The sequence below is a fragment of the Mus caroli genome, unplaced genomic scaffold, assembly GCF_978045245.1.
Source record: "Mus caroli unplaced genomic scaffold, Mus_caroli_1 scaffold_2, whole genome shotgun sequence".
NCBI lineage: Eukaryota > Metazoa > Chordata > Mammalia > Rodentia > Muridae > Mus > Mus caroli.
Window position 1 is genome coordinate 12,489,482 of NW_028227257.1, and position 27,615 is coordinate 12,517,096.

The window sequence follows — 27,615 nt, forward strand, 5'->3', positions numbered from 1 at the left end:
TTCCTCCGGGCCGCCCACTAGGCTACTCGCCCCGCCCAGGGGCTGCAGGGACTGGAAACCGAAAGTTCGCGGTGCCGGGCGGGGCCGCGACCTGCCGGGGCTGGGGCTGAGCTCTATCCCTCCGGAGGACGCGCCCGAGCGGGTGAGTGGCCTCCGCCCTATCACGCACCTGCTTCTGCGGCGCTGCGACCGCCGGCGCCCCGCTCTGCCTCGGGCCGGGTGTCAGGTTAGCCTTGGAGTCCCTATCTGCCCCACTCAGCGCCCCCACCACCCCCGGAGTCCCTGTCCCCTTCCCTCAGTTCTCCTGTAGTCCCTAGAGTCCATGACCCCTTCCCTTAGTTTTCCTATAGCCTCCAGAGTCCCTGTCCCATTCCCTTAGTTTCCCTATACCCCCGGAGCCCCTGTCCCCTTCCCTCAATTATCCTACAGCCCCCGGAGTCCCTGTCCCCTTCCCTCAATTATCCTGTAGCCTCCGGAGTCCCTGTTCTCTTTCTCTCAGCACCCCCATAGTCCCCGGAGTCCCTGTCTGCTTCTTCAGTTTCCCTATAGCCCCCAGAGTCCCTGCCCCTTTCTCTTAGTTTCCCTATAGCCCCCAGAGTCCCTCAATTCCCCTATCATCTCCGGAGTATCTGGAATCTCCCATCACCCCTAGGATCTTTTTCCACTCCTTACCACCCCCAGAGTCCTGTCCTCCCACCTCCACCGTCACCCTCCATCGTTCCCTGAGTTAAGTCTACCTGGTTATCAGCAGCCCCATTTTCCAGTCCCTGTTTCCTCTCCGCAGCAGCCCCATCACCCCTAAATCCCTGTTCCTTTCCATTAGCCTCACCATCACTCCCCAGAGTTCCTGTCTCCTCTCCTTAGCAGCCCCCATCACCTCCAGAGTCGATGTCTCCTCCCCCAGCACCCAGCGTCTCCTGAGCCGCTAGCACTGCCATTACCTGCTTTGACTCTCTTCAGTTCACCTGTCACCACCCTGATCACACACCACCCCTAGTGCCCCTTCATCTCAGCACCCAGTCATCCCCTGTGCGTAGCTGTCCTGCCTCTGCTCCCGGCCCCTGGAGCCCCACTCTCTCCATTTCTCACCTATTGCTATACCCACTTGTTCCACAACCACCCTGGGCTCCCCATCCCTAGGCCCTGCCCAACCTCTGAGTACCCCCCAGATCTCTCCTGCTTTCTGTAACCTTACAGTGTTTCTCTGAGGGATGTATGGTGTGGCGACTTCTCTCGGGACTTGAAATTTACCTAACTACAACCCAGCTGCCACCTCTTGCTCCATCCTCTTTCATCTTACCCTGTAATTAGAAGTCTCTAAATGTTATCCCTGCAACAGCTTAACCACTGCTGATCTGGTGCCCTCCTGCCTTGCTTGCCCTCCCTGCCTTGCTTCCCCTCCCCGCCTGCTCCTGCCACTCTTCCCTCGCCTTAGTCTCTAGCACTTATTTGCTTCTGTTTTCTTTTACACTGCTGCTGCATTCTATTTTAGTATTTTTTTTTCAAAATGAGGAAGAAGGGATTTTCCTCAGGGAAAAAAAAAATTTTAAAACAAACACTAACCATTGAGCCTGCATCATAAGAACAGGGTTTGGTAAGATGAGGAGAAAAGTCACCACAGAAAATATTCCCAGTGGGAAGAAAAGGGACTCTTTTTTTTTTTTTTTTTCTGATAAGAATAAAAGCCACCTCTTATACAATGCCAAATCTATTCACAGTTTCCAACTATGAATATTTTAAAACTGTGAGGACAGTCTCAAAAATCCTTTAGCTGAGAACTGAGTCACCACCACCCTGCCCCCCTGCATCCACACGCTATGCCTGAGTTATATTGAGAAGTTCCCTGAAGGGCTTCCTCTTCACCCAGCATCAGAAATCCTCAAGACAGAAGCAAGGCAAGAATTGGTAGCTGGTTCAGGGGAAAGAAGGCTAAGAGCTCACTTGCTGTCTAGCAGGAGGGAGCAGGGAACCTGTCCACTGCTGTGTCCTAAGAATGCCTGGTAAGGTCCTGAGCCCTTGGGTGTGTGTTTGTTGAAGCAGGGTCTCATAGAGTCCATGTTGGCCTCAGGCTCAGTGGAAGCTGTCTTTGAATTTCTTCTGATCTTCCTGCTTCTGCTTCCCTGCTCTTAACCTCCCGACCCTCCTGCCTCCAGCTCCCAGGAGCTGAGCTGAGCTGCCAGCATGCACCCTGCAGCTAGCTGGCACATGGTTTTGGATTGACACACTTGTACTCCTTTTGCCCCAGCAATCATTTTGTAAGAAAGGAAATGAAACCTAAGCAGTAGATTGAGTAACCTGGTGGAAGGCAAACCAAACAGTAGTTTGGGAGTTGATGACTCTCTCTTTCTGACCCCAAGCAAGTAAAGGAGTCCGGGAATGGGGGATTGGATCCCTTGGAATCGCCTAAATTGTGAGGTTAAGTTTAGAGTTTGTAGCACGGTTGGGAATCCGCAAGGTTGAGTGCTTGTGCTGTGATTAGAATCTGCATGTTTTACCCTTCCTTAATAAATGATTAACATATAAAGGCAGAAGGGCCGGCTTCGTGGGGTTTGGGTATTCGTGTTTGAAGGGCACTGGTGACTCTCAGCCTGTGCAGTTGCAGGTAACAAAGTCAGGCGAAGGTGGCAGAATTCGTGAGACTCAGATATGGAAGACAGAAGACCTCATCTAGAGGCCAGGCCCAGGAATCCGCCTGCCAACCACAGAGGTAAGCAGGGTTTCTATCAGGTGAAAAGGGGAGGCCTACCAGAAATGGTCTGCGTTTTTCAATTAGTGAGGACCTCCTTGCGTGGTGGTTGTGATGGTGCACACCTTTAATCCCAGCACTGGGGAGGCAGAGGCAGGCAGATCTGAGTTTGAGGCCAGCCTGGTCTCTCTAGGAGTGCTGCAGATGGTTCTGTGGTAGGATGATAGGCCTGTCACTCCAGCAGAGAGAAGAGGGTTGAGAATTTGAGACCAGCTAAACAGTAAGATTAAGGCCACACTGAGCTCCTTACTGAAAGCTTGTCCCAGAAACCAGGGCTGGGGAGTTAGAGCCCTTGCCTCCTGGAAGGCTCGCTTTTGGTTCCCCGCAGGTGGTAGGAGGTGAGAAACAGACTGACTGGTGGTTTGCAGCGTCTAATCACCAATAGCATCGTCTAATCACCAATAGCATCGTTAGGAAATTTAAAAGATAACCAATAGCATTAATTTTTAATGGTGTGTGTGTGTGTGTGTGTGTGTGTGTATGTGTGAAATCAGAAGACTTCCCCTAAGAATTGGGTTTTTTCCTTCTATCATGTGGTCTTGAGGACTGAACTGAGATTGTCAGGGTTGGTTAGCAAGTGCCCTCATCAACTGAGTCTTGAAATTTTTTTTTTCTAATTTAATGGCAACTCAGTAAAATGTAATGCTCTAGTTTCTTAAGTTAATTATATCTAAGATATTAACACTTTATGAGAATTAACACACATGCATAGATGCCTGTGGGTCAAAGCATTCATATACATAAAATGATAATAATGTTAATAATAATAAATATTTTAAGAATTAGAGGCCAAATTGGGTTACAGGATTAGAGCCTATCTCCACCAAAAAAAAAAAAAAAAAAAAAAAAAGACCGGTGGCTTCTTTAATCCCAGCAGCAGCAGGAAGGTAGAAGCAAACAAATTTCTGTGTTTTAAGACAGTGTAGTTAGTGATTTGCAGGCCAACCAGGATTACACACTGAGACCCGGTATCAAACAAAACAAAATAAACAAAAGACCCACTTAAGTGTATTTGCATCTAACAGGGTTTCTCAGCCAGTCATCCCTGCTGTCCAGGAACTCACTCTGTGTATGATGGCCTTGAACTCAGAGATCCTCTTGCTTCTTTCTGCCTCTGTCTCTCAAGTGCTGGAATTAAAGAGCCACCACTGCCTGGCCAGTCTGTCATCTTAAATCTTAAGTGTTAGGGAGGGTGAATGAGAAAGGGGGGTTCCAAAGGGGAGGTCTGGAAAGGGGAAAACATTTGAAATGTAAATAAGGGAAATATCCAAGAAAAAATAATAAATCTTAAAAAAAAATCTGAAGTAGCTTTCCTAAGTTTTATTGTCAAATTGTGAATCACAAATTGCAAATTGCAAATTGCAAATCACAGCATTCTACTAAGGCCAGCTGTAGAATCCCAGTAGAGGGAAGGAAAGTGATGGCTGCCTCCCTGGGTCCCAGGGTCCCTGTGTAAGACAGGCAGTTGTAAGTGGGGGGTGGGGGTGGGGTGGGAATGACTAGTTTCGATTTTAAGTTTCCTGAATCAGAGTTGAGTTTCAGGTTTCAGTTTTCATTTTCCAACAAGGAAACTGGGTGCTGGTGCTTCCTTCTCTCCACAGTCTGTGGATTAGCCACAAAAATAAAAAACCATCTTGGAAGGGGAGGCACTGCCTTCCTCCTTCCCATTCAAGCTGCATTTCCTGTTGCAGGGCAAAGATCAGGTGGTGTTTCCTTCATAGTTTGATTCCACTTGGACTTGTAGCATATGATAGCTGTTTAGCAGAGGAGCTGCAGAAGTCACAAGGTAGTCCTGAGAGTAATTTTTATGTGTTTTAAAATAAATTTCCTCTGATTAAGTCTACATGAAACATTGAGATACACATTGGCAGTGTTTACTTGATTTTTTTGTTGGTTTTTTTTCGAGACAGGGTTTCTCTGTGTAGCCCTGGCTGTCCTAGAACTCACTCTGTAGACCAGGCTGGCCTCGAACTCAGAAATCCCACCTGCCTCTGCCTCCTGAGTGCTGGGATTAAAGGCATGCGCCACCACCTGGCTACCTGATGTTTTATAAACATTTTATCAGTAGCAGCCAAACACTGAGAGACAGAGAAACTGCCCAAGGCTCCACAGTGAGGAAGTGATCATGCCTCGCTGCTGACTCTTGTCTTCTGACTCTTGTGCTGGCCAGAGACTAGAACCTTTTGAAAGTTAGACACCAGCATGGGGCACAAAGTAAGATGAAATACAGTAACCCTCTCCACCATTGCCCCAGTGCTCACCCAGAGCTCACTCGGTTTCTATTTTGTATCTTTCAGGAAACAGTCTCTTCTATACAGCAACAGTGATCATTTTTTCTTGTACTATTGTCATAGAACCCAGGGCCTTATGTATTGAAGGCAAGTGTACTACCACTGTCTAGGTCCCACAGACAACACACACACACACACACACCAGCTTCTTGCCGTGTAGCTCAAGCTAACTTCTAAGAAACTGTGCTATCCAAGTTGGCCTTGAATGATCCTCCTGCCTCAGTCTCTGAGGACAACAGTTAGGAGCCACCACACCTGGCTGGCTCTGTAGCTCTGTATTTTATTTATTATACAATTTTATAAGAAACCTTAAAAAAATAATAATCTGGGTGTGGTGGTGCATACCTTTAATTCCAGCACCAGAGAGGAGGAGACAAGTGGATTTCTGTGAGATCAAGGCCAGCCTGGTCTACAGAGTGAGTTCCAGGACAGCCAGGACTACATACTAAGACTGTTTTGAAAAAACAAAACAAAACAAATAAAACTTACTGGTTTTTTTTAACAACCCTATCTGTGTTATGGGCACATGTGTACATGTGCTTGCAGAGCCAGAGGCATTGAATCCCCATGGAGCTGGAGTTAGAGCAGTTTTGTGCTGTCCAGTGTGGATGCTGGGAACTAATCTCTGAAAGAACAGTGTGTGTTCTTAACTGCTAAGCTATCACCCTCTCAACCCTTGGCGAGAAACTTCAATCTCTACAAGCAAAGTCTGAGCTGCTTGTTTGTTTTGGAAGATGAAAGTGTACTCATTATTGTCTTATTGGGCGTCGTGACTCCTCAACTCTGCTTACCCAGTGTCCCCATTGTGTTTAGGTCCTATGGATGGAGAATTGCCACCAAGAGCTAGAAACCAAACCAATAACCTAGCAGCCACCAACCATGCTGGAAGGCATCCGAGGGCCAGCAACCATCCTGCTCCTTTCCGACAGAGGGAAGAGAGATTTAGGGCTATGGGCAGGAACCCACATCAGGGAAGAAGAAACCAGGAAGGGCATACCAGTGATGAAGCTAGAGACCAGAGACAAAGCCAGAATGACACCAGGAGGAGGAATGACGACCAGGAAGGTAGGAGCCACAGACCACCATGGTCCAGCGACACTTTCCAGCAGTGGCACACCCCACTCCAGAAGCCAGCAGAGCAGCCACAGCAGACCAAGAGACTGGGCTACAAGTTCCTGGAGAGCCTCCTGCAGAAGGAACCCTCTGAGGTGGCCATCACACTTGCCACAAGCCTAGGGCTCAAGGAGCTGCTTTCTCATTCCTCCATGAAGCCCAGCTTCCTTCAGCTGATCTGCCAAGTTCTCCGGAAGGCTTGCAGCTCCAGGATAGACCGTCAGAGCATCCTGCATGTGCTGGGCATCCTGAACAACTCCAAGTTCCTCCGAGTCTGCCTGCCAGCTTACGTGGTGGGGATGATCACGGAGCCCAGCCCCGACATTCGGAACCAGTACCCAGAACACATAAGCAATATCATCTCCCTCCTCCAGGACCTCGTCAGTGTCTTCCCTGCCAGCTCTATGCAGGAAACCTCCATGCTCATCTCTCTCCTGCCGACTTCTCTTAATGCTTTGAGAGCCTCTGGGGTTGACATAGAAGAGGAGACAGAGAAGAACCTGGAAAAGGTACAGGCTATCATTAAGTATTTGCAGGAAAAGAGGCGCCAGGGCAGTCTGAGAGTAGACACCTACACTCTAGTGCAGGCTGAGGCAGAAGGGGAGGTTGAGAGCTACCGGGCCATGCCCATCTACCCCACCTACAATGAGGTGCACTTAGATGAGAAGCCCTTCCTTCGCCCCAACATCATTTCCGGGAAATACGAGAGCACTGCTGTCTACCTCGACACTCACTTCCGCCTCCTGCGAGAGGATTTTGTTAGGCCCCTTCGGGAAGGCATTTTGAAGCTTCTACAAAGCTTTGAGGACCAGTGTCTGAGGAAGAGGAAGTTCGATGACATCCGAATCTACTTCGATGCTAGGATCATCACCCCGATGTGCTCAGCCTCCGGCATCGTGTACAAAGTGCAGTTTGACACCAAGCCACTCAAGCTTGTTCGCTGGCAGAATTCCAAGCGACTGCTGTATGGGTCCTTAGTGTGCATGTCCAAGGACAACTTCGAGACGTTTCTTTTTGCCACCGTTTCAAACCGAGAGCACGAAGATCTCTGCCAAGGGATTGTCCAGCTGTGCTTCAACGAGCAGAGCCAGCAGCTGCTTGCTGACGTTCAGCCCTCTGACTCTTTCCTCATGGTGGAGACAACAGCCTACTTTGAGGCTTACCGGCACGTCCTAGAAGGACTACAAGAGGTCCAGGAGGAAGATGTCCCCTTCCAGAGGAACATTGTGGAGTGTGACTCCTATGTGAGGAACCCGAGGTACTTGCTAATGGGTGGCAGATATGACTTCACCCCCCTCATGGAGAATCCCTCAGCCATGAGGAAGTCTCTGAGAGGTGCTGAGGCTTTGAGACATCCTAGGATTAATGTCTTCGACTTTGGCCAATGGCCCTCCAAAGAAGCCCTGAAGCTGGATGACTCCCAGATGGAAGCCTTACAGTTCGCCCTCACCAGGGAGCTGGCTATCATTCAAGGACCTCCTGGAACAGGTAAGAGGATTCCTCAGAGCCTGTGGCATCACACAGGGAGATTTCGCTCTAGATGTCTAGCATGCCTCATTTAGAAATATTTCCCTGAAATGCAGTGAATATCACTTGTGGCATAGACACTTATAGTTCCTAGTGGGGATCATTCCCAGGGGCAAGCATAGTGATGGAGCAGAATCTTCAGTTCACAAGAGGACTGCTGGGGTAACAGGTGCTCCTTCTCTCCCACAGGTTGGTTGGCTTTATGCTCTCTTAAATTAAGTACCATCAGATATATAATTCCAGTGTGATGTAATTGCCTTGCTTTATATATGTTAGGTCACTGCGTTGCAATGCCCTCCTTGGAAAGGGAGACCATCTGCAGGTGGAAAAACTAAGGGGAAACTTCCTCTCACTTAAGAGCTCTGAGGGGCTTTGAAGCTCACACAGTGAGCAGACCTGGGACGGGAACTTGGGCAGCCTGGGTGGAGCGTCCTGGCTCCTCTCTCTGCTGCACTTGAGGGCTCCCACGTGGGCACAGGACTCCCCACACGCACTCTGACCCGACTCTGAGAGAGCAGTTATGGTTTCCTACAATCTGTCTGCACTGCTTTGCTTTGCTTTGGTTTGGTTTGGTTTTTTGAGACAGGGTTTCTCTGTGTAGCCCTGGCTGTCCTGGAACTCATTCTGTAGACCAGGCTGGCCTCGAACTCAGAAATCCGCCTGCCTCTGCCTCCTGAGTGCTGGGATTAAAGGCATACGCCACCACACCTGTGGTTTTGTGTACATTTCTATTTAACAATAAGCATATAACCATGCTTGTATGTGACTTGCTTTGAGTTTATTATTTATGTTAGCAGATATGTAAAGACTGCTAAATTAACTTCCCAAAGCATATGCAAAAATTAGACAGGGAGGCAGAAGCAAGTCTTCAAAGTATTGATAAGTAAGGGCAATTCATGATTTTTTTTTATTAAATTAGACTAGACATGATGGCTCACACTTTTTTTTAACGACTTATTTATTATTATATTTATTATTATATCTAAGATGCACCAGAAGAGGGCATCAGATCTCATTACAGATGGCTGTGAGCCACCATGTGGTTACTGGGATTTGAACTCAGGACCTCTGGAAGAGCAGTCAGTGCTCTTAACCACTGAGCCATCTCTCCAGCCCTGATGGCTCACACTTTTAATCCTAGTACTCAAGAGGCAGAGAGGAGTGGATCTCTGTGACTTCGATCTCTGTGAAACTGATCTGCATAGTGAGTCCCCTGACAGCTAAGCTACAGAGGGAGAGCTTTAAAAAAACAAAAGGTTTTGCTGGCATGGTATCCCCAGCACTTGGGAAATGTAAACAAGAAGATGAGGATTTTCTGTTGCTACCATGTTCAAGGCCAGCTTGTAGCTACATCTCTGCCCTCCCAAACAAAGACATGGAGCAGAATAGAAAGTTTCTTTGTAATAAGAAGAGCTGCTGTGATAGGAGCGTGTGCAGGGGGGAGGGGGAGGAGCAGCCCATTTAGGATTCTGGGTGAATCAGACTTTTCAGGCCAAGCCAACTGATACAGGGTTTTGTTCCTTTGAGATATGAAGTTTTCTGGCTCAGTAATTTTAGTATTACCTTTTAAGAAATAACTGCTCACATTTCTAAAAGTCACATGGCTCCCTCCTGCTACCCCCCTTCCCAGTCCCTTCCTTAAGCAAATGACATAAATGATTTTCCTGTGTATTCATCCAGGGATTAACACATGAGTCTTCACACACTTAGGCTTGGGTTCATGTGTCCCTGCTGTAACCCTCTCTGCAGTCCCTCTGTTCCTGTCGTCATGGAGATGCTTGCCTGTTAGAGTATGAGGTGTGTTCATGGTGACTCCAGGCAGTTCTCACCATGGGCTCCGCTGTGTCAGCAGACCATGAGCTGCTTGACAGGTTCCCTTACTAGCGATGCGGTTCACACACTGCGTCCAGAAGAGAGGTCAACAGCTGTATCGAGAGTGATACCTATTTGTAATTTTATGTGTTTATTTGTTCTTTTTGAGACAGGAATTCACTATGTTGCTTTGATTGGCCTGGAACTTGCTCTGTAGACCAGGCTGGCCTCAGACTCACAGAGCTCTACCTGCCCTTGGTTTCTGGGTGTTAGAATGAAAAGCATTGCTGCCATGCCTGGCTGAGCTGCTTTCCAGTGTATTTGAGTGTTCTGCCTGCATTTAAATGTACCATACACTTGCAGGAGCCAACAAGGTGTTGGCGCTCCCTTGGAACTGGAGGGACAGATAATTGGGACCTGCAGTGTTGGAGCAGGGACTTGAACCCAGGTCCTCTGCCAGAAGAACACATGCTCACAACAGTTCAGGCACCCCTCTAGCTCCCATTTATTATGTTAACAAGGACAGTATTGTTACATTGTTTTCCAACTGTAGCATCACAGTGATTAATTTATATTCCTTCAGTTAAGAATTAAATTCAGGGCTGGTGAGATGGCTCAGTGGGTAAGAGCACCCGACTGCTCTTCTGAAGGTCCAGAGTTCAAATCCCAGCAACCACATGGTGGCTCACAACCATCTGTAATGAGATCTGACTCCCTCTTCTGGAGTGTCTGAAGACAGCTACAGTGTACTTACATATAATAAATAAATAAATCTTTAAAAAAAAAAAAAAAAAAAAGAATTAAATTCAGCTGGGCGTGGTGGCGCACGCCTTTAATCCCAGCACTTGGGAGGCAGAGGCAGGCGGATTTCTGAGTTTGAGGCCAGCTTGGTCTATGGAGTGAGTTCCAGGACAGCCAAGGCTACACAGAGAAACCCTGTCTCAGGAAAAAAAAAAAAATTAAACTCATAGTGGCTCACAACTGCATATGACTCCAGCTCCAGGGGGTCAGGTGCTGGTTCTCACCTCTGAGGTTGATTGCACGTGTATACAGTACGTGCATACAGACACACACAGAAACGTAATTTTTAAGGGGACTGGAGAGATGGATGGTTCAGCAGTTAAGAGCACTTACTGCTCTTCCAGGGGACCAGGGTTCAATTCCCAGCACCCACATGGCAGCTCACAACTGTCTGTAACTCCAGTATCTGACACCCTCATACAGACACACATGCAGGCAAAATACAATGCACATAAAATAAAAATAAATAATTATTTTTAAAAATAAGTGATTTTTTTAAAAGCACATTTTTTAAACAATGGACACAATTTTTGCCTGGTGGTGGTGGTGCACACCTTTAATCCTAGTGCTTATGAGCAGAGGCAGGCAGATCTTTGGGTCGGAGGACAACCTGGTCTACAGAGCGAATTCCAGGACAGCTAGGACTACACAGAAAAACCATCTTGAAAAACAAAACAAAAGACAAAAATTGAGCCTGTGTCATGGCACATGCCTCTAAATCTGCCATTTGGAAGGTGGAGTAAGGAGGAAAAAGAGACAGCAAGCATCTCAACAACAAATAGACTTTTAGAAAATGTAATATATAAACCAGTGTATACATCCTCTAGTCCAGCTGTGGGGAGACTCTCGCCTGGGCAGCACAGATATATCTCTACAGGAATTAGTAGTCGCTTCATCACCCCTCTTACAAAGTGTGGATTCTGATACCAGCATCCGGCAATGACAGGGAGGCAGAATCTTGGTCTAGCTAAGGTAGAAAGAAGATGGACAGTAGCCACAGTCCCCATCTTGTAAGTGATGTATACAACACACACAAGAGTCTGCCGCTTCTGTAAGGAGAAGGCTGTGGAACAGGGAAGGTACAATCTGGAGACAAACTAAGGGTTCTCAGAGCATGGGCGGCACCAAGTGTTCTGTGTGTGTGTTTAACTGAACTGTGAACTGAAAACTAAATACGTTCTGTCTTTGTTGTCAGAGTTAAGAATGAAGGAAACTCACATCAGAGCTTTTCATCTAGACTAGGGATGTCATTTAGGTTGTCATTTAGACTAGGGATGTCATGTAGGTTGTCATCTAGACTAGGGATGTCATGTAGGTTGTCATCTAGACTAGGGATGTCATGTAGGTTGTCATCTAGACTAGGGATGTCATGTAGGTTGTCATCTAGACTAGGGATGTCATGTAGGTTGTCATCTAGACTAGGGATGTCATGTAGGTTGTCATCTAGACTAGGGGTGTCATGTAGGTTGTCATCTAGACTAGGGGTGTCATGTAGGTTGTCATCTAGACTAGGGATGTCATGTAGGTTGTCATCTAGACTAGGGATGTCATGTAGGTTGTCATCTAGACTAGGGATGTCATGTAGGTTGTCATCTAGACTAGGGATGTCATGTAGGTTGTCATCTAGACTAGGGGTGTCATGTAGGTTGCAAGCATACGGGCATACGTGAAGGCAGCACCAAATAACCAATGTAGTGGTTCGTTCCCATCTGTAATCCTAGCACTTGAAAGGTAGGGACTGAATGGTCAGGAATTCAAGGTTATCTTTAGCTACACGGTGAGTTTCAGGCTATCCTGGGCTACATGAGACCTGGCCAGAAAAAAGTTTTTTGTTTTTTTATTTTCTTTCATCTAGCTTTTATGCATTGTAAAGTCTCTTTTTGTCTTCTATTATGTTCTCATGAAAGAAGGATGAATATTTCTTTGTTTTATAAGACTGTCTCACTATGTAGTCCAAGCTAGCTTGAATTTGCAGCAATCTTCCTGCCTCTGCCTTCAGGTGCTGGGATTGCAGGTTATGTGCCACCACATCTGGCTAATGAGAATGTTTTTAACCAGATAGTGAACTAATATTTGAAATCCTGTACCTGTGTTTTCTCTATGTAGGAAAAATTTCAGATAAATATGCTTATTAAAATTTGAAATATACAGTTGTTTACCTTTTAAGTTACTGAATGAAAATATTAAACTGAAACAAGTGTACATTTTGTAACTTTTCTTTTCCCTATTTTCTAGGCAAGACTTACGTGGGTCTAAAAATTGTTCAGGCTCTTCTGACCAATAAGTCTGTTTGGCAAATTAATACCCAGACATTCCCCATCTTGGTGGTGTGTTATACTAATCATGCTTTGGACCAGTTTCTGGAAGGTAATGAATGTCTTTTGACAAGATTGTTTTCTACTGGGGATGGAGATTAGCTCAGTGGTAGAGCACTTCCTCTGTGTCACAAGGCCCTGTGCACGCGCGCGAACACACACACACACACACACACACACACACACACATATGAATGTCAGCAACCTCAGTGGCTTTCTCCTCTCTGTCCACAGTCCTCACCCCAACAGACAAGGCTGGCTGATCTGCCCTACTTTGCACCTTGAGGGCTCTGTTCCCAAACCCAGGGCACCCTCGCCACCTCCAGTCCTTGAGTTCTTTGCCCTCCCCTCCTCAGCTCAAGTGCATTAGCCCACCTTGTACCAACTTGTCCTTCAAGCCTTACCTCAGATGTCTGAAGTGACTTGTCCCATTGTCCCCAAGTCTGCTCTCTTCATTTTCTTTTCTATGTCTCTTCTTTTTTTATATTATTTAAATTTTTTTGAAGAAAATTTTATTTTTATTTTATGTGTTTGGCCATTTGCCAGCATGTTTGTCTGCATACCACACGCATGCCCAGTGCTGTCAGAGACTAGAAGAGGATGTCTGCTCTGACCCCCTAGAGTCACACCCAGATCCTCTAGAAGAGCAGCAGTGACCTTAACTGCTGAGCTCTCCCTGCAGCCCCGGGATTGATTGATTGATTTTGGTCTGTGCTGGACCATGGACTAGAAATATTAAGGGCTGGAAAACTTCTTACAGAATCTTTACAACATATTAGTCACTCAAAAACAAAAAACAAACAAACAAAACACTAGGGGCTGAAGAAATGGCTGAGTGGTTGAAAGTGCCTGGTACTCCTCCACAAGACCTGAGTTCGCTTCCCAGTACCCATGTTGAACACATTTCAGTCTGCCCGTGACACCGACTCCAGGGGGTCTTCCTACCCCGACTGACACAGTCATATACATATAAAATACAGATAAAATAAATCTCTTTCATACTCGTTGGCCCAGTGAATCAGTATGCACTCCTCCTTTTTTTGTTTTTTGTTTTTTCAGAGCTGAGGACCAAACCCAGGGCTTGCTTGCTTGTGCTTGCTAGGCAAGTGCTCTACACTGCGATAAATCTACAACCACACCCTACCTCACCCCACCCCACCCCCACACTCCTCCTTTTGTTAAAACTTTGCTCTGCTTTTCTCTGCTTAGCCCCTGCCACACGTACAGCAGCAGCTCAGGTCCTTTCTGAGCATGCATTGCAGCAGGTCCTTCAGAATTACAGCTATGGCTGTTGTAGTAAACAGTTAATGAGCCAGGATGTGAGGCAGGAAAGCAAGTCAGAAGCTGTCTCCAGCTTATAAGCAGCCATTCCCTGTGTGGAACAGGTCACATGTTTCCGCTGAGCCATCCTTGGAGCTGCAGAGATGGAATTTGTACTTATCTAGACTGTTACCACACAAGGACATTCCTCCTGCCTCCAGCTCGTCCACAGCAAGCCACCAGTTCAGTGCCTCCCTACCTTGCTAGTGCTGTACAGCATTAAGTGTTAAAGCCTGAGTCCTCTGTCCGTTTGTCCAGGTCCACAGCCTTGCTCTTAAAAACATTACACTTCCGTGCTCAGCAGCCCAAATTTTATCAGTAGCCTGCTCTCACAAGTGGGGTGAATGTCCTGTAAGCACAAGTTTGCTCCCTAAGGCACCAGTTGAGATAAGATCCTACACACACAATTCTCACTTCAGATATTATTGCACTGTTTTACAGGTATCTACGGGTGTCAGAAGACCAGCATTGTGCGAGTGGGCGGAAGGAGCAACAGTGAAATCCTGAAGCAGTTCACCCTGAGGGAGCTGAGGAACAAGCGGGAGTTCCGCCGCACCCTGCCCATGCACCTGCGGAGGGCCTACATGAGCGTGAGTCAGGGTTCCGGAGTAGGCAGGGGTGAGGGGCCCACACAGCAGAGTAGCTGCTTTCCCGCAGGCTCCACAGCCCTCCGCAGGACCCAGCCTCCTCCTGGCATTTCATTCTGCTCACCTTGTGGTGCCCAAGATGAAGGGTGAAGAAAGTTACCAGGCCCTTCAGTCTGTTCCCTCCACACTACCACAGTGTGGAGCCTGCTCGCTGGGAAGTGGCTTGCTTTTTCCAGACAGGTTGTCCTCATATTCACTCTGTAGACCAGGCTATCCTCTAATCAGAAACCCACCTACCTCTTCCTCCTGAGTATGTGTCATCAGGTCTTTTTATCTGAGCAGGGTACACAATTAAAGTCACAACTGGGTACAGTGCCACAGACCTTTATTCTCAGCTAGTAGGGAAACTGAGGCAGGAGAGATTGGTTAAACTAGAAGTTTGGGACCAGCCTGGACAATGTAGCAAGAACCTGTGTCTTAAACAAGTGGAGAGAAAAAAAATATCTCAGATCGTATCATCAAAGAGGAAAAGGCTGTGAGGCTTGGAGTCTGACCAGACAGAGTGCCCGGGCCTGGCCATTGAACGTGAGTCCTTGGGTCTTGGGACCACAGTGTACTTGAGAAACAGGTTTGTTGACTGCTCTAACTGTTTATTCCTCCTTGATTTTCCTTTCTTGACTATTTTCTCTCAGGGCAGAAGCTGGCTTTGGGAGAGAATGTTCCTTCATTGCCTCTTTCTGTTCTTGGCAGATTGTGACAGAGATGAAGGAGTCAGAGCAAAAACTTCAGGAAGGGGCCCAGACCCTGGAATGCACCATGCACGGTGTCCTTCGGGAGCAGCACCTGGAGAAGTACATCTCTCCCCAGCACTGGGAAAGCCTCATGAGTGGACCCGTGCAGGTAGGGCTGCTGGAGGAGGCTCAGCCCATGGAGGCAGCAGCCACAGCCCAGCAGGAGCCACGGCCCAGCAGAGTCTTACTTGTTGTAGACCTGATGCTGTTGTAGTCCAGTTCCACCTGCTAGGTCTGAGCCAGCAGCCTCTGAACTATAAGGTTTAAGGGTTAGATTTTCTATGCTTGGGCTAGAACTCAGGACGTCGTACAAACTAAGCAAGAACCTACTCTTGAGATTTACCCTCGGGAAAGAATTTTATATCATCCTTTTTTTCCCCCTTAAAGATTTATTTATTTACTATGTACATAGTGTTACGTAAATTCCTGCACACCAGAAGAGGGCACCAGATCTCATAGATGGTTGTGAGCCACCATGTGGTTGCTGGGACTTGAACTCAGGATATCTGGAAGAACAGCCAGTGCTGTTAACCTCTGAGCCATCTCTCCAGCCCAGGAAAGAATTTTAAATCCTTTGAAGAGACACTGTCTTCATTCTGGTTGCCACAGAATTCTCATGACTGACAATTCTTCCTTCACAGGATGCTGACTGGGTCTGTGTGCAGCCCTCGAAGCACTCCATGATTCTTGAATGGCTGGGGCTTGGTGTGGGCTCCTTCACTCAGAGTGCATCTCCAGCAGGAGCTGAGAACACAGGTAGGAGGGTCATGTGACCCAAGACACCGTCAGCTGGCGTATAGTAAAAGCCAGAACTACCTGACTCAGAATGCAGGGTCCATACATGACAATCTGCGTCAGATAGCAGAAGACTTAACAGGACAGCAAGGCCCAGACTGATGGACACAATTTAGAGAGTACTGTTGCTGAGTACACACAAGGAAAATGCTTGTTAGAAACTAGAGAGTCACAGCTGAGTGCTTGCCTGGCATATATAAAGCTGTAGATGGTTCCATCCTTAGCACCCTGAAACCAGGCATGCTGGCACATGCCTATAAGCCCAGGATTCAGAGGTGCAGGCAGGCAGATCACAGACTCAAGGTCATCCTTACCTACATCAGAAGTTAAAGTCGGGGTGATGACAGATATATGTTTTGTTTTGTTTTGTTGGAGTTTTTTGGTTTTTGGGTTTTTTTTTTTTTATTTTGTTTTGTTTTTTTGGTTTTTCGAGACAGGGTTTCTCTGTATAGCCCTGGCTGTCCTGGCACTCACTTTGTAGACCAGGCTGGCCTCGAACTCAGAAATCCACCTGCCTCTGCCTCCCAAGTACTGGGATTAAAGGCGTGCGCCACCATGCCCGCAACATATATTTTTAATTCCAGTACTAGGTAGACACAGGCAGAAGGACTTCTGTGTGTTCAGAGCCATCCTGGTCTACATAGTAAGTTCCAGGCTGTTGAGAGACCCAGTCTCAAAAAAAGAAAGGAAAAAGAAAGAAAAGAAAAACTAACCGACTCTATTACAACTTCAAAGCCAGCTTGGGCAGTGAAAGAACTTGTCTCAAAACACACACACACACAAATCTGCACATACACACATACATACTGATAATAATAAAAATAAATTTCAAAGAAACCAGAGATGCCAGGCAGTGGTGGTGCACACCTTGAGTTCCAGTACTCAGGAGGCAGAGGCAGGAGGATCTTTATGAGTTCAAAGCCAACCTGGTCTACAGAGTGAGTTCCAGGACAGCACCGAGAATCCCTGCCTCAAGAAAAAAATTTAAAAAAAGAAAGAAAAGAAAAGGAAACCAGAGGACTTAATATGTGGTTGTGCACAGTTATAATCCCAGCCTCAGGAGTCAGAGGCTAGCCTGAGCCACACGACAAACAAGAACAAAAAAAAAAAAAACAAAAAAAAAAACAAAAAACCAGAAAACCCAGCACAGAGTGGGAGACCACAGAGATGACTTAGCAGTTAAGATCATGGGTTACTCGTGTAGAGGGTTCAGCTCTCAGCACCCACATCGCAGCTCACAACTGTCTAGCTCTGGGGAATCCTATACCAACATCAGGCGTGCCTGTGGTGCATAGACATACATGGAAGCAATACACATTAAAAAATAAAAAACAGGGCTGGAGAGATGGCTCAGCAGTTAAGAGCACTGACTACTCTTCCAGAGGTCCTGAGTTCAACTGCATGGTGGCTCACAACCATCTGTTAATGAGATCCAGTGCCCTCTTCTGGTGTATCTAAGGACAGCTACAGTGTACTAATATACATTAAATAACTAAACATTTTAAATAAATAAAAAGTAAATTTCACACTTACATTGTATTTATAATTACCCTCATTTTTATAATTGATACAGTGAAAACTTTTTTTTTTTTTTTAAAGATGTATTTATTTATTATATGTAAGTACACTGTAGCTGTCTTCAGACACTCCAGAAGAGGGCGCCAGATCTCGTTACAGATGGTTGTGAGCCACCATGTGGTTGCTGGGATTTGAACTCTGGACCTTCTGAAGAGCAGTCGGGTGCTCTTACTCACTGAGCCATCTCACCAGCCCCAGTGAAAACTTTCTTAAAAGGCATTTTTGGATAGCTGGGTGGTAGTGGCCCACACTTTTAGTCCCAGCATTCTTGAGAAGCAGAGGCAGGCAGATTTCTGTGAGTTCAAGGGCCAGCCTAGTCTATAGAATGAATTCTAAGATAGACAAGGCTGTACAGAAAAAACCTGACTCAAAAAAGAAAACAAAATCGAAACTTTTCTGAGTGGGCCTGGCAGTGCACACCTTTACCTTTGAGCATTCAGGACACAGAGGCAGGCAGGTGTCAGACAGGCTGAGACTGGGCTACGTAGTCTACGTAGTACATTCTAGGATTTTGCAGTGACACTCTTTCTCTGCAACCTCCCCCAAAAGAGCCTTCTTCTACATAATTTTTTAAAACTTGATAAAATGTAACAAATGCACTACAGGTAACTTTGGGTCTCTGTCCCTGGTATTCATCCCTTCCCTTCCCTTCCCAGGACTGCTTAGTGCCATGAGCCTGTCCTTGTGAGCTCTCACAAGTATCCCTTTCCTACCTGCTTCCTCTCTTAGCCCAGGCAGAGGGGGAAGAGGAGGAGGAAGGGGAAGAGGAGGGTTCCCTAATCGAGATTGCGGAAGAAGCCGACCTGATCCAAGCAGACAGAGTGATTGAAGAGGAGGAGGTGGTGAGACCTCGGAGAAGAAAGAAGGAAGAGAACGGAACCGACCAGGAGCTGGCTAAAATGCTATTGGCCATGAGACTGGACCAGGAAGTGCCTGGGACTACAGCTGGACCAGAACAGGCTACAGAAGAGTGGGAGGTAAACCAGCTTCCTTGCCTAAAAGCCCCAACAAAATGGAGGAGAGGACTTAGTCTTCCCAGGCAGACTTGGATTGGGCTCTGCTGGAACAGGCCCTGGCGATGTTCAGGCCCAGTTTGGCCAACGCTGTTACTACTGTTACATCATCACTTCATCCTCACAGCTGGCTGACATAACCTGAGGGTAGAAAAGCTATGGTCTACAGAGTGAGTTCCAGGATAGCCAGGTCTACACAGAGAAACCCTGTCACAAAAACAAAACAAAACAAAACAAAAAAGCTATGGTCGGTCAGAGGGGCCCTGGCAGGAGTGGGCAATTTAGATGGTGTCACATCACAGTGTGGTGCTTTGTCATCTCACATACCTTGTCAGCCTTGGGTTCTGTGAGCAGCCAGTGCAGATAACCGAGGACTCATCCTTAGTCACCCTGGAATCCAGCTCTTATCTCAGAGCCGCAGTGGTGTGGCTTAGGTCTCTGATAAGCTCTCCAGTGCTTGGGAAGCACGTACTCTGTGTTAGCATATGGACAGGAGACCTGCTACTCCACATAACCAGTCTGCAACCCTTACTGAGAATGAAGGTCTCTTAAGGACAACATGGCTGCAGTAATTTTCACCTTAAAGTCTGTCTGTGCCTTACTGGCTTAGGTCAGTGGCATTGTGTGGGGCAGAGGAATAAGCCCAGTTCTTAAAACTGTGTTGGGCTTCTCTCTGCTGTGTCACTTGGGATTGGGCCCTTTAGTGTGGTGACATCAGTTCACATGCCAGTCCTCATAAAATCTTGTAGCTTCATTCAGTGACAGATCCAGAAGTGATAAGATATTGTGTGCAAGGACCATTGTAGCCGGCCTATGACAGACCCTGTATCAAATGCCAGCTCCTAGGCAATGGCCCGGAAAGCAAGAGCCCGAGCGGCTCTACTTTGATGATACATACCCACTGTAAACAGAGGAGGAAATGGTTGTCAAAGCGAGTCCAGGCAGGAGTAGCAGGGAAAGGGGAAGCTAGAGACATGGCCCAAACACACTGTCAGAAAATGTCATGATGACATCTGAGACATTGTGGCCAGTGGTCAGCCATTGCTGGCCAGGTGAGGTCCTTCCTGGGGCTCTTCACACTGCCAAGCCTGCAGCCAGCACCCTGGGTCACATCACTCGAGAAGAGTCAGGACAGATTTGGGGCCCAGGCAGTTCTCTGAAACTTTGTGTAACTTCTCGTGATGGAGTAGCTGTTGGGAGAGTGAAACAGAGCTCACTGGGTGGCCATCCCTTTGTCCTGGGCTGAGGCCTCTGCTCATCGTCTTTCTTGGGGGTTACGTCTGCAGACTCAGCGTGGCCAGAAAAAGAAGATGAAGAGGAGAGTGAAGGTGGAGCTTCGCAAACTGAACACCATGACCAAGGCCGAGGCCAATGGGATCCAGGACGTCTGGCAGCTGGACCTGAGCTCCCGCTGGCAGCTCTATAGGTATGGGTGTGGTGACCAAACCTAGCCGGTCCCTGTCATTTCCCATGGAATTCTGTCTGGTCCCTAGGATGGGTCAGATTGGGCAGGACCTCCTACGGCTCAAGTGAGGAGGACATTGGAGGCTTGCACAGCAGAGTGTCTGTTTGCTCTGTCTTTGCTTCCCTCTCTGCACAGCTTTTATAGGGCATTTTCAGCCTTGGTTTCTGTAATCCTGGGCCTCATTCTCCCTGTCTGGCCTGTAAACTCTGGAGCGCTTTAGGGCTCACTTGAGGAACTGGCACATCATTCACTCAAAGAGCCCTTACTAAAGAAAGGCTTCCTTTCCCGGGTTCTTCATTCTCCAGGCTGTGGCTGCAGATGTACCAAGCCGACACTCGCCGGAGGATCCTCAGCTATGAACGCCAGTACCGCACATGGGCAGAAAGAATGGCCGAGCTGAGACTCCAGGAAGACCTTCACATCCTCAAAGATGCCGAGGTTGTGGGCATGACAACCACAGGTAAGAAGGTGGGTGGGATTTACTTGTTGAAGCCAAGTTTATTGAGCGGGTCCCATCCGCTCACTTGGGGCCCCCACCCTCTTATTCAGTGGCTGCTCCAGCCCCCACGTGAGCAGGAGAGCTTAGTTTTCTGCCAGCCCAGGGAAGGTACAAAAGAACTGGCCTTTTATATCTTGTGCTCAAAGGAGCCTCTCATCTTTTCTGATTTGAGGTGCTGCCAAGTACCGCCAGATCCTTCAGCAAGTGGAGCCTCGGATTGTCATTGTAGAAGAGGCTGCTGAGGTCCTTGAGGCCCACACCATCGCCACACTAAGCAAAGCTTGCCAGCATCTTATTCTGATTGGGGACCACCAGCAGGTAAAGCAAGAATTCTTTAAAATGTTCTTTGGGGGACAGGACAAACAGAAGACCCTGACATCTCTCCTTAAGGGTCCTCAAGCTTACTGGTGACTGTGTTCTCTCTCTTCTTGCACCCATGTTTTTTCCCTCTGCAACCTCATGACTAGAGATTGCACTTGGGGCAGTCCACACATGCTGTATGTATGGGTGTTTCGTCTGCATGTCAGTGTAGCTCATACCTGCAATGCCTGGAGAGGCCCAGAGAGAGTAACAGATCCCTTACAAATGGTTACTGAGTTACAAATGGTTGTGAGCTGGATACATGAGTACTGGGAATTCCCCTGCAAGAGCAGCCAGTACTCTCAACCATAGAGCCATCTCTCCATTTCTCACCATGAACAATTGCATAGAAAGTTCCATAAGTCTTTTGCTTTCAGTTTTGCTACTGTTTAGTCTGTCCCCTGAAAAGGAGCCAAAGTGAATTAAAAGGAAAACAAACAAACAAACAAAAACCCTAGTAGTAGTGGTGCACACCTTTAATCCCAGCATTTGGGAAGCAGAGGCAGGCAGTCTCTGAGTTTGAAGTCAGCCTGGTCTACAGAGGTCAGCCAGAGCTACATAGAGAAACTGTGTTTCAAAGAACAAAAAATAACTTAGCCAGTCACAGCTAGCTTGTGACATACTGACACAGCTGCCTCAAATAAACCAAAACTTCAAAATCTCAGTAAATGAGATCAAGTCACTTTTTTTTTTAAAGGAAGATTTACTTATTTATTTTATGTATATTTTTAGACACTCCAGAAGAGGGCCACAATGTGGTTGCTGAGAATTGAACTCAGGACCTCTGGACAAGTAGCCAGTGCTCTAACCACTGAGCCATCTCTCCAGCCCATGCATGTCATCCTTAAAGCCCTCAGTGGCTTCTCACTAATCTTGATGTTAAAAATCAAGCTCCTTTGATTTTTGAGATGATCAGTGTAGCCTAGGCTACCCTTGAACTTGCTTTGTAGCTGAGTGTGGCTTTATACTACTGACCCTTGCCTCCACTTCCCAAGTGTGGGATTACAGGGACATGCACAGCCATGCCTAGCCTAAAAGCTCCTACATAGCAAGATGATCTCAAAAACAGAAGTGGGCTTTGTCCTGTCTCTGGCTCACCTCATTTCTCAGGACCAACATTCCCTGTCCTCCCTGCCCCTTCTCATGGCTGGCTTTGCAAATGAATGCAGGACTGGCAGCCTCCTCTGTCTGTGCTCCTGTCAGCTCAGGCATCACTGCAGAGAGGCCATCCTGTCAGCTCAGGCATCACTGCAGAGAGGCCAGGCCAGGCCTCTGTCTGGGCTTCTGTCAGCTCAGGCATCACTGCAGAGAGGCCAGGCCAGGCCATCCACCTTCAGGGTTGGATTCTTCACGGCCCTTGTCACCTTAACCCTGAACCTGCCAGCCCCTGGGCTAGTGCTGCCTTCCAGCAGGCACTCGAAGCCCACGCTGCTGGGCTGTCAGTGTGTTCCCACAGAGGATTCTCAGGCTTGTTTCTCTCCCCAGCTGCGCCCCAGTGCTAACGTGTATGATCTGGCCAAGAACTTCAACCTTGAGGTGTCCCTGTTTGAACGGCTGGTAAAAGTGAACATCCCCTTTGTCCGTCTGAATTACCAGGTGAGAGACTGGCTTGTGTTGCTACCGACATCCAGGAGAAGGGTCCTGGGTGCTAGCAATTAGAGCTGATTTATTGCTTAAATAGCCAGACAGAAATAGCCAGTCAGAAATACTGTTTGAAACCATTTTGAAGTCCCCTGCTCTTCCAGATGAAGCCTCTTGCATCATGGTTTGTCCCAGTTGCTCTTTGGTGTTATCTCTGTAGGTTTCCTGCTGGTACCTTAGCCTCCAGAAAATGGCCCTTTGTCTTGCACTTGTTCCTAATGGTATCTGTTGTTTCAGCACCGCATGCGTCCTGAAATCGCCCGCCTTTTGACCCCCCACATTTACCAGGATCTGGAGAACCATCCTTCTGTTCTCAAGTATGAGCAGATTAAGGTCAGTCTGTCCTACCTGGTCATCTCTGATGGTATCAGCAAAAATAGTCTCTAAAAGGGAGAAAATGGAATAGAGCCAATAGAGCCAGGTCAGGACTGCTAACCTTAGGAGGAAGAATGAGAAAGAAATGGTGACTCTTGACCTGGCATTAATCTCAGTCTTGCCACTTGGCAGCTGTGTGACCCTGAATGAGTAAGTCAGCAAGAGATGCTGGTGCTGTGGTCTGCAGCGGGGAGAGAACAGCAGCCCCTGCCATGTCCCTGAGCCGTGCACAGGGCTACGTGCAGCAGTCAGCACTGTGCGTGCTGCGGACATCAGCTGCTTCTCATCACCAGCTACTGCTGCCCCCTTGCCCATGACAGGTGATTGAATACTTGGAAAACAAAAATAGGTTAATTAGTTTCCAGCTCAGTGCCACAGCACATGACTGCTTCAGAGGTAAAGATCTGGAGATGGAGAGCACAGAAAGCACAAAGACTCTTCCTGTGGCTCAGTGGTCAGTGTCCAGAGATGACGTGCAGAGAGAGAGCTGGGGTGTAGTGCAGAGGTCCCGCACGTGCACAGCACGGGTGAGGCTCCAGTTCCAGCCCCAGTGCTGATGTGCTGCCTGCCTCCTTATTTTCCAGGGTGTCTCCTCCAACCTTTTCTTTGTGGAGCACAACTTTCCTGAGCAGGAGATCCAAGAAGGCAAAAGTCACCAGAACCAGCATGAGGCACACTTTGTGGTGGAGCTGTGCCAGTACTTCCTGTGCCAGGAGTACCTGCCCTCCCAGATCACCATCCTCACCACCTACACTGGGCAGCTCTTCTGTTTGCGCAAACTCATGCCTGTCAAGACGTTTGCTGGCATCAAGGTCCATGTGGTGGACAAGTACCAAGGGGAAGAGAATGACATCATTCTCCTCTCGCTGGTGCGGAGCAACCAAGAGGGCAAGGCGGGCTTCCTGCAGATCCCCAACCGCATCTGCGTAGCCTTGTCGCGGGCCAAGAAGGGGATGTACTGCATTGGGAACATGCAGATGCTTGCCAAGGTGCCCTTGTGGAGCAGGATCATCCATACCCTTCGAGAGAACAACCAGATAGGCCCGTCCCTCCGCCTCTGTTGCCAGAACCACCCTGAGACCCACACCCTTGTATCCAAAGCTTCTGACTTCCAGAAAGTACCGGAAGGAGGCTGCAGCCGGCCCTGTGAGTTCCGGTTGGCCTGTGGTCATGTGTGCACACGTGCCTGCCACCCATATGACTCCTCCCACAAGGAGTTCCAGTGCATGAAGCCATGCCAGAAAGTCATCTGCCAGGATGGGCACCGGTGCCCAAATGTCTGCTTCCAAGAGTGTCAGCCTTGTCAGGTGAAAGTGCCCAAAATCATTGTGAAGTGTGGTCACAAACAGATGGTCCCTTGTTCAGTGTCAGAGTCAGAGTTCTGTTGCCAGGAGCCTTGCTCCAAGATACTAAGATGTGGTCACAGATGCAGCCGTCTCTGTGGTGAGGATTGTGTGCGGCTGTGCTCAGAAAGGGTCACCGTGGAACTGAAATGTGGGCACAGTCAACTGGTTAAGTGTGGCAATGTGGAAGATATAAAATATGGTCTGCCAGTCAAGTGTACCACCAAGTGTGACACTACTCTAGATTGTGGCCATCCCTGCCCAGGCTCCTGTCACAGCTGTTTTGAAGGGCGCTTCCATGAGCGCTGTCAACAGCCATGTAAGCGCCTGCTCATCTGCTCACACAAGTGCCAGGAGCCCTGCACTGGTGAGTGCCCACCCTGCCAGCGAACATGTCAGAACCGCTGTGTCCACAGCCAGTGCAAGAAGAAGTGTGGGGAGCTGTGCAGCCCCTGCGTGGAGCCCTGTGTCTGGCGCTGCCAGCACTACCAGTGCACCAAACTCTGCTCAGAGCCCTGCAACCGACCCCCATGCTATGTGCCTTGTACCAAGCTACTGGCTTGTGGCCACCCTTGCATCGGTCTGTGTGGGGAGCCATGTCCCAAGAAGTGCCGTGTCTGCCAACCAGATGAAGTCACCCAAATATTTTTTGGCTTTGAGGATGAGCCTGATGCCCGCTTTGTGCAGCTAGAGGACTGTAGCCACATCTTTGAAGTGCAAGCCTTGGACCGCTTCATGAATGAGCAGAAGGATGATGAAGTTGCCATCAAGTTGAAAGTCTGCCCCATCTGTCAGGTACCCATCCGCAAAAACCTGAGGTATGGAACCAGCATCAAGCAGCGGCTGGAAGAGATCGAGATTGTCAAGGAGAAGATCCAGGGCTCTGCAAGGGAGATTTCAACCAGCCAGGAACAACTGAAGGCCCTGCTGAAGAGCAAGACCCTCTTCCATCAGCTGCGTCCTGAAGAATTCCTAATACTTCAAGAGAAGCTGGCCCAGAAAAACCTGTCAGTGAAGGACCTGGGCCTGGTGGAGAAGTCTATCACCTTCTATGACCACTTGGCCAACCTGGAGGGGTCACTGAAGAAGGTGCATTATGGAGAACAGCAGAGCGTGAGGACTCGACTTGAGCAGGTCCACGAGTGGCTGGCCAAGAAGCGCCTGAGCTTCAGCAGCCAGGAACTGAGTGACCTCCAGAGTGAAATCCAGAGGCTCACCTATTTGGTGAACCTCCTGATGCGCTGCAAGACGGCCGAGAAGGTGAAAGACAGCATAGCAGAAGAGGTCTCCAGCATCCGGAACATTCTTGAAAAAACAAGTAAGTTCACCCAGGAAGATGAACAGCTTGTGCAGAAAAAGATGGATGCTCTGAAAACCACCCTCCCCTGCTCTGGCCTGGGCATCTCAGATGAGGAACGAGTGCAGATCGTCACTGCCATGGGTGTTCCTCGTGGGCATTGGTTCAAGTGCCCCAATGGCCACATCTATGTAATTACTGAGTGTGGGGGCGCCATGCAGAGGAGTACCTGTCCCGAGTGTCAGGAGGTGATCGGTGGGGAGAATCACACTCTAGAGAGGAGCAACCACCTGGCCCCTGAGATGGATGGAGCCCAGCACCCTGCCTGGTCGGACACAGCCAACAACTTCATGAACTTTGAGGAGATCCACAGGATGATGTAGAAGATGGCACCCCAAGGCCTTTTGCCCTGCCACCTCAGAGCCAGGGTTGGCTCCTCCGTGGAGGAACCAGTTTATTAGTGTCCTTTAGTCTTCGCACTTGTTTAAGGATCCACTTTTAGGGCTTGCCCACATGTGATTCTATATGTACCCTGCGCTAGAGTAAGCACTTTACCCCCAGCACTGAGCAGAGCCCACAGTTCTCAGCTCCTCGACTGTAGCAAGTAGGACTGACTCCTGGGAGCTTCCGGCCTCCACCCGGGGATATTAGGGTGATTGGGTCCTGGCATGGCCAGCACTTCTGCGCGTGCCCAGGGTGCACTGCTTCTCATGTCCAGGCCCTTACTTGCATACTAACTACCCTTGTAATAACAGCAACCCAGAGAGAGCTTTAGGGACCACTTTACCTTCAAGGAGCACAAGAACCCAGGCACCCTACTCCCTGGGCTCCTGCCCTCCTGGAGATGGAGGCCTGTGACAGGCACTTCAACTCTCCTTGGCCCAGTTATATACTCACTGTCCCCAGTGGGGCGGGGCTTTCACAGCAGACACAAGCTGAGTGACCCCTGCACCCTCATCAAACTTGCACTCAGATAGCAGGGGTGGGTATGTGTCTCTCTGCAGAAGAGGTTCTGTGGTGGTGGTGTCAGCAGGTTCAGTGTCAGCAGCACCTCCTGTGAGTCTTTATCCAGGCACCCTCCCTTGCAGCCTTTGCCTGGGTAGGGTTAGCATGCCAGCAGCTTCTGCAGGCCCCGACTCCAGGCCTACTGCCTGCATCTGCATCTCTTTCCATGTTCCTTAGAACAGATTTAGGCATCTCAGGTCCTTTCTAATGTTGTCTAGGAAAGCCCCTTTCTTATTGTATGCATTTCCTTTTTTTGTCTTTACTATGCACTTTAACCTATAAAGCCAATTAATAAAAACAATGATTGAAAAAAGCCTGTGATCTCTTATGATCAGCTTTGTTGCTGTATTGATAACTGATGCACCTAAGGTTTCAGCTGTGTCCAACAACCATCACCATCCTAGACCCATGGTTTGTCTCTCTTCCTAACTTTGATTAGCAATTGTGGGTAGGGCACAACCTATGGTCAGGCATGTCATTTTTGGTAGTGGAGGTCATTTAGCTGATGAGCCAAATTTTACCCATGGTAACATTCTCTAAGCTATAGCAAATGTCTCCCGAGTCCCGAGACTACACCGTTTGCGTATTCCTAGTACAGTTCTGCACATTACTGTTCAGAGCACATTCACTGTGCTTGAGCATGCGGTGGGCATTGGTGTCAGGACACTAGGGAGGGGCTGCGTTTCTCCTTACATTGTCTGGGTCCCCAAGATGGAGCTCAGGTCAGTCTTGCCTTTGTTGACTAAGACTTCTCACCGGCCCCATCATGGAGATCTTTCCGCCAAAGGCAGAGCCAGGTCTGCCCCACAGCCCAGCAGCAGGTGAGCCTTGACTTAACACAGAGCCCTGAGCTGGCAGCTGTGAGCAGGGAATGCAGCTGGAGAACTGGCCCTTTCCAAACGGAGGTAAGGCAGTCTAAACTCACCAGATAGACTACTTGC

The 27,615-nt window shown here is 48.3% G+C and overlaps 1 protein-coding gene across 3 annotated transcripts; it reads left to right on the forward strand.

Moving 5' to 3' along the window:
- Positions 1–14: 14 nt before the first annotated feature.
- On the forward strand, positions 15–27,006 carry Znfx1 (zinc finger NFX1-type containing 1). Of its 3 annotated transcripts, none has more exons than XM_021182949.3 (14): positions 15–226; positions 2,597–2,707; positions 5,851–7,638; positions 12,526–12,657; positions 14,367–14,515; positions 15,263–15,412; positions 15,945–16,059; positions 18,406–18,653; positions 19,976–20,115; positions 20,460–20,614; positions 20,826–20,971; positions 22,499–22,609; positions 22,892–22,987; positions 23,614–27,006. In XM_021182949.3, the coding sequence occupies exons 2-14, from the start codon at positions 2,647–2,649 to the stop codon at positions 26,050–26,052; spliced, it is 5,730 nt and encodes a 1,909-aa protein (XP_021038608.1). In that variant the 5' UTR covers positions 15–226; positions 2,597–2,646; the 3' UTR covers positions 26,053–27,006. The 3 variants fall into 3 exon arrangements, with proteins under 3 accessions (XP_021038608.1, XP_021038618.1, XP_021038626.1); XM_021182959.3 differs by having other exon boundaries at positions 15–142; XM_021182967.3 differs by lacking the exon at positions 15–226 and adding an exon at positions 2,307–2,410.
- Positions 27,007–27,615: the final 609 nt, after the last annotated feature.

Excerpts from the sequence above, each read along its gene's own strand:
- Znfx1 (XM_021182949.3), top strand. The coding sequence starts at position 2,647 with ATGGAAGACAGAAGACCTCATCTAGAGGCCAGGCCCAGGAATCCGCCT. Across the intron at positions 16,060-18,405 it reads AGCAGGAGCTGAGAACACAG|CCCAGGCAGAGGGGGAAGAG; the intron begins GTAGGAGGGTCA and ends TTCCTCTCTTAG. Across the intron at positions 22,610-22,891 it reads TTGTCCGTCTGAATTACCAG|CACCGCATGCGTCCTGAAAT; the intron begins GTGAGAGACTGG and ends CTGTTGTTTCAG.